The sequence below is a fragment of the Cyprinodon tularosa genome, unplaced genomic scaffold, assembly GCF_016077235.1.
Source record: "Cyprinodon tularosa strain WSP-4 unplaced genomic scaffold, ASM1607723v1 ctg328, whole genome shotgun sequence".
Classification (NCBI taxonomy): domain Eukaryota; kingdom Metazoa; phylum Chordata; class Actinopteri; order Cyprinodontiformes; family Cyprinodontidae; genus Cyprinodon; species Cyprinodon tularosa.
The window spans coordinates 655,721-664,412 of NW_024039039.1; the positions used below are offsets into that span (position 1 = coordinate 655,721).

Genomic DNA, 8,692 nt, shown 5'->3' on the forward strand with positions numbered 1-8,692 from the left:
GTCTTGATGCTCGATTTTTTTGCGAAATCCGATTTTTTTTCGTTGCTGTGCACATTTCCAAATATATGTGACTTGTATGTGATCTCTTGTGTGAACTGCAGTCATACAACGCAAGTGTCCCGCATGCGCAGTAGAGGACGCAATGACGTCACAGGCCAGTGTGCTCTTTTTTCCCGGAAGTAAACATGGATGGTAGCGCTGGCGCGCATATAGCGATCTTTTCCAGCCATAAAACACAATCTTTTCAACATGGTTAAACATAAATACTGCTCTCCGCATCATCATCTGCCATGGTTGTTGTTTTTCTTGCCGCTTCTGCGTAGCAAGACGCATAATAGTGACCTTTGTCGGGTATTAATGACGTTCAGGTAGGATGAATGCGACCTGGCCGTTCAGACACAGGTCGCATTCGAAAAGATCAGGTTCGTATCGGATTCAGGACCACATAGTCAAGTGGCCTGGGTTGGATAGGAAAAAATCGGATCTGTGTTGTTCAGACTGCCATGAAAAGATCAGATCCAGGTCACATATGGGCAAACAAATCGGATTTGGGTCACTTCAGGCTGCAGTGTGAATGTAGCCTTTATTAGATATTAAAAGAACTTCATAAAGAATCCCACATTCCCAAAACCCCAGAAAGCAGCCCAGCAGACGCAGGTGGTTTAGTTTTCATATGAGGGCAGAGGTTGATATTTGACCCTGGAGGTTTTGGCTTTGTAGATGAGGACGCCACAGACCATCCCAACAGCAACAAGAAGGCATCCAGCAAATAACACCAGGTTCAGGTTTAGATCTGGTGCTGCAAACAAGAGAAATTCAGTTAGTGATGGAGTCCTACTCACATTAAACCAGCTTCTCATAAATATTTTAAAATGGTTTCCCTACCTGAGCCTCCTTTGGGGTTTGCTTCACGCCGCAGACGCAGTGGACCCTGGGAAACCAAATGCTTTCCGCTCTGGACTACAGCCTCTCTCTTTCTACGAACAGGGCTGTGAGTCATTGTAGAGTTCATGCATCCCTTAGAGCACCTGGTGTTGGGATTTCCTGCCTCACACATCATGACTGTGCAGCTGATGTACACCTGAACACATAAAGCAAATAGCCATTGAAAACTACCACACTACCTGATGGATAAAGTTGTTTTTGACCACAAGTATGTGGAAACCAAGGAATGTTTCAACATTCAGTTCAGTGAAAGAAACTAATTTCATAATCAAATGTTTTGTAGCACATTTTGTTCCTAACCTGATCATGCAGTCCAATGAACTTGAAGGCCTCCATGCTGAACCTGAATTGTCTGTTTTGGGGTGTGGAGTAAATCTGCAAAGTTGGGTCAACTTTGCACCTAATTGAAACCAAAATCTCACATTAGCTGAAATAGATTTACAGCTTATCAGTTTTATTAACCGTCAGCACATCAAAATCATCATCAGCAAATGTTATTTGAAGTGGACCATAGTAAATGGTTTCTGTGCTTGTCTTCCTTGGGTTCCTCTGCAGCCATGCTTACCCGTTCTCAATGATGGAGTAGGTCGGATGGTAGTTGGGGTTGTCATACGGTGCAGCTCTGCAGGACTCCACAAACATCTCAGTGTTATTGACAGAGGAGCTGGCATCCAGCTGCATGTAGATCCTGTTTCCAATGTCAAACTCCAGAGGGTAGGAGTTTGGGTCAAACATGGCTCCAAACTGGTCATTCTGGTAGAACTCAAACTGGTAGATGAACGTGCCAAAACCTCTCTCCCAAACTGTGACGTTCTTTCTGTGTGCTGAAAAGCTTAGGGTCACATTGCCCCGTTTGGGGTACTGGCAGTAGAAACGGGCCTCCACCAAGTGTTTCCTGGTGACCAGCTCTGTTGGGTTGTCCTCCACTGTTGTGATCTCATTCTTAAAAATGAGGTAATCGTCGTCTTCCTGCAGAGTAAATAGTCACAACCTATACAAATGCTAGAAAGATTAACCATGTGCAGCATAGAACACAACTTGTTTTCACCTCTATCTGAGTACCACAGCCGTTGAGAGGAATGATGGCGACTATGTGGCTACTGTTGGAGTTCCTTTTAAGGCTGCAGATGGTGTTGCTGGGGTCGCTAAGGCGAAGATGATCCTCCTGAAGTCCAAAGAAGGATTGCTTTTCAACTTCCACCTTCATTGTTGTTTCAGTGCAGGTAACTTGGGCTTTGACTGGAACAAGAATAATTGGTTCGGAACAAAACAAAACAAAACAAAACAAAAATGTATACAACTCATGAAAAGAATGGCTCCAAAACATTAAGGTAATGCAATGACCTCCAGGTGCTTGGATGGAGGTAAAAAGGAATCTTAAAGACTTAGCAAAGGAATACATCTTTACCTAAATGGGACCAAGTTTATCCACTATTAAATGTGAACAAGTCGCTCTGTAAAATGATCTCCGCTAATATTTACAGGAAGAGACGCTTTTCATTTGTTAGAACTGTAATTTCCCAGAAAAATACCTCTAGTTTAAACTTACTTTGCTCTTTTCGAATTTCCACCAGAACACACCTCATCTCAGACTGATAGACGGATGACCTGAAACGGAAAAAAATGTTTCCCTCATAAATAAATCAGTAAACTAATAGATACTTCTAAAATGGACTTATGCTATTTATGGTTTCATGTCTTATGCTACTTATTAAGATGTTGAAAAGATGTTTATGGCTGAGGTACAAAATATAATAAAAATATATTGTTCCCAATTTCAATAACTATTGCTTTTATTATAAATAAATCCCGGTCTCACCCATTCTGTGATTCCACAGCAAAGCAGATCGGAAAATGACCTCCAAGATCATCTTTAACTGGTGTCCACCTGATGACAAAATCACTGTTAATGTCCCTGTGCTTGGTGACATTCGATGGCCCGCTGAAGATGATGTTTTGGATACTAGATGAAAAGTAAAGCACAAAATATCATGTAGACGTTGTTGCTGTTTTCTTGCCGGCAGCCATCAGTAAGCTCTGATAAACTACATTGAGTGTGATGCCTGAGCTTTGACTCTGATCTCCAGTTCTTTCTGAACCTCAGCCACAATGCGTTCTCCGTGTCTAGGTGTTGGAGCCACAAGATGAGGCAGGTAGAGTCCTTCCTGACATGATGGAACAGGTGGGTCCACTGGAAAAAAAAAAACAGGCTTTAAAAATCCACAAATACTGTACCATTCATTGTCGTAGTTGACTTTGTTGTAAATTATGCGTGTTTGCACCAAACATTTGATCATTTCATGAATGAAAGATTTCTTGATATATGAAACAAGGGGCTAACTTTTAAAAACAATTAAAAATGTAAAAGAAAAAAGATCAGACTGAAGTCTACTTGTCTTGAACACAGTTGTTTCAAAAGACTATATCTCTTAAGAGGAGAAAACCTTAATAAATGAGAAGATAAATGAAAATATCCTGCACTGCAATTGATGTAAATGTTAAGTAAATGAATGATGACTATCTGTGATAATTCGGGCCTTTTTTCTCTCCCAGAGACCCTGCAAATCTTTATTATTGTTCAGAATTGTCAGGAATCCAGTTTGTGTCGTCTGTTTTTGTGTTTCCTTTTCTCCTCCACCAGGTGGTGCCCCATCCTCATTGGGCCTCCCTGCACACCTGCAGCTCGTTGCCTCATTACCTGAGGACTCTTAAGCTGCTGACTACCACTACCTCAACGCCAGAGTGTTTGCCAGTTTCGGGAAGTCATCCTGCAAACTGGATGTTTTGGACCTTCTCCCCCCTGGAAGGATTCTCTGAGCACCAAACTGAGTTGAGGATTCAAGTTTGTGGTTTGGATCAACTTTTCCCCTCAAGGATTGTTTTGGGATTCTCACTGAGCAGGGGATTCATCTCCACTATAACCCGTTCAAGTACTGCAGGAAAACTAAGTGGCAGTCAGCTTCTCAGTTCACCAAGGAACCACTGCAATCTGGGTAAACCCTGTCTGCCCTCCAAAGAACAAGACATTCACTGGAACAATGCACATCGACTGGATTCACTAAGAGACACCTTTTTCTGGAAACTTCCGGTTCGACAGTGTTCAGAGCAGCACTGGACCCATCTCATTCTCCCAAAATAAAACCTTTTAAACTTTTCCCTGGTCTCTCTGTTTGGTCTTCTGCATGTGGGTCAGATCACTAGATAAAATCATGACAATAATATAATCTTATAACTTAAATGATTAATTTAAATCAGTTCACTTTGTTGAAATAGCTTTGTTTCATTCGTAGCTTCACTTACTTCATTTTCTAAAGCCTGGGATACACTTTGTGATATCTTCAATAATTGTTTCACAACTCCAACTTAAATTGAGGGAATCCATCGCAGATTACCAAAAATCACTGTAAGAACTGAGGTTCGGATGTGATGTGACTACTCACACTGTACGTCCTCAAAGACAGGGTGGAGTATTGAACAATCCCAATATCCAAAGCAATAAATACAATTAGCTAGAAACGCGTGATGTGAAAATCTCAGGGGAAAAAGTTCTCAGTGAGGTAATGCTCTTCAACATGATTATAAAGCAGGTTTGATTTTCTTGAAACCCACGATTTCTGATCAGGAGCTCGTCATAATGTGCTTGCATGACGCACAACACATGACCAAACACTGCATGATTTTTTGGTCATTTTTGAAACGATTATTAATTATTGAAAGGTCTCTGGACATTTTATAAATAAATCCTTTGGCTTTTGCCACAAAATTGACAATGCGTTGTCATACCGATCCAAAGGATGCAGCCACATCAAAACAAACAAAAAATATATAGGGGAGTGGCGGCCTATTGGTTAGGGCATAGAGCTTGGAATCCTGAGGTTCTGAGTTCAAGCCCCACTCCAACAGCCTCTGAATTTACTGATGTTACTCTGTACTGTACCAAAGCCAATTTACATTGGACTATAAAGCAAAAGAAAAAAGATACCAACGTATGGTATGATTTTAGGAATAGAAAGAATCCTTCAATCTCTATGTGCTTCAACCTTCTGAGATCAAAGTGTTATTGTTGTTCAAAGGGCTACACAAAGATACAAATAAACAGGAAATATGGCAATTATAAATTACTTTGTAGTGACATATAGCATGTTCTTACCTAGAAAAGAGAACTGCAGAGGTAGCTTACTAAGGGGAGTGCTGCTAGTAATTAAAGGTAGTGGTGTGGTGGATGGTGCAGTAGTACTAGTAGCATGGAAAGGTAAAGCTGCTGTGGGTAGTCTAGTAGTCGTTGTATGGAAAGGTAGAGCTGTAGTTTGGGGTTTTGTAGTAGTAGTAGTCTTAAGTAGAGCTGTAGTTGGGAGTGTAGTAATGGTAGTAGTAGTAGTCCTAGGTAGAGCTGTTGTTGGGGATGTTGTAGTAGTAGTCATAGGTAGAGCTGTGGATGGGGGTGTAGTAGTCATAGGTAGAGCTGTTGTTGCGTGTGTGGTAGTAGTAGTAGTAGTAGTCATAGGTAGAGCTGTTGTTGGGGATGTAGTAGTAGTAGTCATAGGTAGAGCTGTTGTTAGGGATGTTGTAGTAGTAGTGATAGGTAGAGCTGTGGATGGGGGTGTAGTAGTAGTAGTAGTAGTCATAGGTAGAGCTGTTGTTGGGGATGTAGTAGTAGTAGTGATAGGTAGAGCTGTGGATGGGGGTGTAGTAGTAGTAGTAGTAGTCATAGGTAGAGCTGTTGTTGGGGATGTAGTAGTCATAGGTAGAGCTGTTGTTGGGGATGTAGTAGTAGTCATAGGTAGAGCTGTTGTTGGGTGTGTGGTAGTAGTAATAGTAGTAGTCATAGGTAGAGCTGTGGATGGGTGTGTAGTAGTAGTAGTCATAGATATAGCTGTTGTTGGGGATGTAGTAGTAGTAGTCATAGGTAGAGCTGTTGTTGGGGATGTAGTAATAGTAGTCATAGGTAGAGCTGTGGATGGGGGTGTTGTAGTAGTAGTAGTATTCATAGGTAGAGCTGTGGATGGGGGTGTTGTAGTAATAGTAGTAGTCATAGGTAAAGTTTTGGCTGATGGTCTAGTAGTAGTAGTCATAGTTGTTGGGTGTGTAGTAGTAGTAGTAGTTGTGGCTATAGCTGGAGATGTCATTGATGGGGATCTCTTCCCTCTTGAAGCCATTGGATGCTTGCGAACACTCGATCCATCAGAATAGGACAAATCAATGGTGCTGTGTGGATAGTCTTCTACAACCATCTCAAAACCAAAGACACTTTTTTCATGAGAGGTTTGCTGGTAGTGCAATGTACAAGAATCCTGATAAAAACACAGTTCATTAAAAAAACAAAAACAGATTTTTAACGTTTTGACGCTCTCATAATACGATTATGATGTTTTAACTGACCTGGTCAAGTTGGAAGCCTGAGGGGAGATGGCAATTGTCACACTCGAATCCATGTAAATTCCCATACCTGCAGCGGACCCTGTCACCATCAGGATCAAAGGCAGCCAGTTTGTATGTTCTGGGGCAGTTCTCAGGGACTCTATAGTAGATACAAACACATAATGTAAATAAAATCAGTTCTGCAAAGAGACTTCAGGAGAACCAATGAAAACGTCTGAGGTCTCTGAGTAGGCAAGTCTACATCTTGTGGGATGTAATGAGAAGGATTTAAACACCTATAAATCTTACAGTTCATTTCTTAATAAATTGAACTATCCTTTATATCAGATGGTGTGATATTATATAAACCAAAGGTACCTTAAAAAGGGGACAATGGCAATTTCAGGTGATTTATTTGGTTCCATCGTGTCTGATCTTGTACCAAAATCCACAAGGGAATCCAATCTCCAGTTTTGAACTGAGTTACGTGTTGGCAACCAGCAGCAGCTAGATGCTCTGATATTGTTGAAGGAAAGAACAAGATATACATTCATTTTAACTTTGGCTCCAAAACACAGCAGTTATGGTTATATAATATATGATACTAATATTAATACTAATTCCACTTATTGACATGTGAACATATTTTTGCGTTTTGTATCAGCTCACCGGAATTTCAAAGGCTTGTCACTCAGTAAGGTCCATGTCTCAACAAGTTCTGTTTCGCACCATTGGTTTTTGTAGGATGGTACATTGGTGCTTGAGTCAATCTGAGTTTTGGTTTTACTGGTTGAAATACCACAGTTGCCGCTGTAACAACTCCAGTAATGTGTATAAACACAGCTATCATAAGTGTCTCTGGCTCGGAGGGACATCTGTGGGGCAAATGAGACAGAACACAGAGGATGTTTTATAAGTTTGATTCTAGTTAATTGAAAGGAAAGAGAGGTGATTACTGACAATTTTTTCAGAGTGCATTATTATTATGCATGAGAAATAATCAGATTTTGGATTGATTTAATGCCCTTTATTTACTATGTAGTGCTCTCTCCGCTCAACTCAAGTTGTCTGCTTTTAGCCCAGAGTTAACAGAGAAGTTTGGATAATACAGGCTGAGAAAAAGAAATCTATTTCAGATTAAAAGAAAAGCTACACTCAAGGAAACTGTTTTTAATACGATTCCTTTGGTCATTATTTTAACGACCTTTAACTGTTGCTGTTTCAGAGAAAATTGCAGCAGTAGTTTCGATGTAGCACAGAAGCTAATTTTGTTTTGTATTGTTTTTGGACCAATTGTAGTGTGAAACAACTGATTGCATAAAAATCTAAAGATTAGTTATAAAAATAGCTTTAGATTTGTTTCTCTAGTCTGAAGATTTTGAAATCATTTGCTTTAATACAGCAATTTTAAACGCAACATTTAAATCTTTAATTTTCATAATGATATGATTTTAATTAGGGTAAGGGTTGATTATGGGTTGAATAAGTTAACATTTCAACCCTTTAGTTAAATATTCTCTTTTTCAAATAATGTTGAATAACATGTCAAGAGTTATTATGTTCAGATTAAACGGTGGTTTTGTAAGACCTTTAATTTTCGGAACAAATATTCTAATTTATTAAATGTGACTGTATGCACAAGTTGATGTGAAAATAAAGACTAAGTATGAGACTACTTTTTATTGCTTGTTAGTTGAACACTTTATTGAAGTCATGAACATTTGTTTATTTTGGATGTTCTTTCAACTTGACTCAATATCAAAGTTTCTATTTTGATTTTCAGCTGTGCTCAAAAAGCCTTTATAATTGAAGCAAATGATTTAAAGGTAATAAATAAAGAATTTGAAGGTAAAAAAAATCCCGCAAACCTGTGAGAATTGAAGGAATAGTTAATTAATATTAATAATAATAATAATATTATATTATTAAGTTACAACAGACTAAACAATAACACATGGAAATAATAGCATCCTATATTTGTACATAAAAAGTAATCTTTCTTACCTTAAAGGATCCATCAGGGTTCCTTCCTTTGTAGGCAACATTCAAGGTTCCTCCCCAGTGATGAGATGCTGAGACCAGGGAGGTCAGCAGGAGCAGCTGGAAAAGGAACAGCACTCTGGAGGCCATCATGATGCTTCAGTCTCAGCTTAGTCTCCGCCAATGTTGTTTGCATCTAGATGCAGCATCATATATACAGACAGCTATGGGGTTGAAGGAGTGACGGTCAGGGTGAAATAATGCTTAGAGGGTTACCGAAGTAAGAGGAAGTTGCAAAACTGGTTTGGAACAAACAAACAGCACTTGGAAGAGATTGGCATTTAATTGAAAAAGATATGGGGAAGTGAGAATGCTTTCTATTTAATCACAGCAAACTATGTTTGCTTTG

At 39.6% G+C, this 8,692-nt stretch overlaps 1 protein-coding gene across 3 annotated transcripts; it reads right to left on the reverse strand.

The window, feature by feature from the left end:
* Nucleotides 1-471: 471 nt before the first annotated feature.
* On the reverse strand, nt 472-8,481 carry LOC119788853. Of its 3 annotated transcripts, none has more exons than XM_038293515.1 (13): nt 8,308-8,481; nt 6,973-7,178; nt 6,682-6,819; nt 6,325-6,463; nt 5,096-6,236; nt 2,995-3,136; nt 2,765-2,908; nt 2,495-2,553; nt 1,994-2,184; nt 1,511-1,914; nt 1,246-1,345; nt 886-1,081; nt 472-799 (listed from the first exon to the last, which is right to left on the reverse strand). In XM_038293515.1, exons 1-13 carry the CDS (start codon nt 8,434-8,436, stop codon nt 663-665), a joined length of 3,126 nt encoding a protein of 1,041 aa, XP_038149443.1. In that variant the 5' UTR covers nt 8,437-8,481; the 3' UTR covers nt 472-662. The 3 variants fall into 3 exon arrangements, with proteins under 3 accessions (XP_038149443.1, XP_038149442.1, XP_038149441.1); XM_038293514.1 differs by lacking the exon at nt 472-799 and having other exon boundaries at nt 842-1,081; nt 5,096-5,672; nt 5,829-6,236; XM_038293513.1 differs by lacking the exon at nt 472-799 and having other exon boundaries at nt 842-1,081; nt 5,096-5,679; nt 5,710-6,236.
* Nucleotides 8,482-8,692: the final 211 nt, after the last annotated feature.

Bases quoted from the DNA above. Each gene is read 5' to 3' on its own strand.
- LOC119788853 (XM_038293515.1), bottom strand. From the start codon at position 8,436: ATGATGGCCTCCAGAGTGCTGTTCCTTTTCCAGCTGCTCCTGCTGACC. The intron at 6,464-6,681 runs GTACCTTTGGTT...TATCTACTATAG, and splicing joins GCCATTGTCCCCTTTTTAAG to AGTCCCTGAGAACTGCCCCA. The intron at 1,346-1,510 runs GTAAGCATGGCT...GGTTTCAATTAG, and splicing joins TACTCCATCATTGAGAACGG to GTGCAAAGTTGACCCAACTT.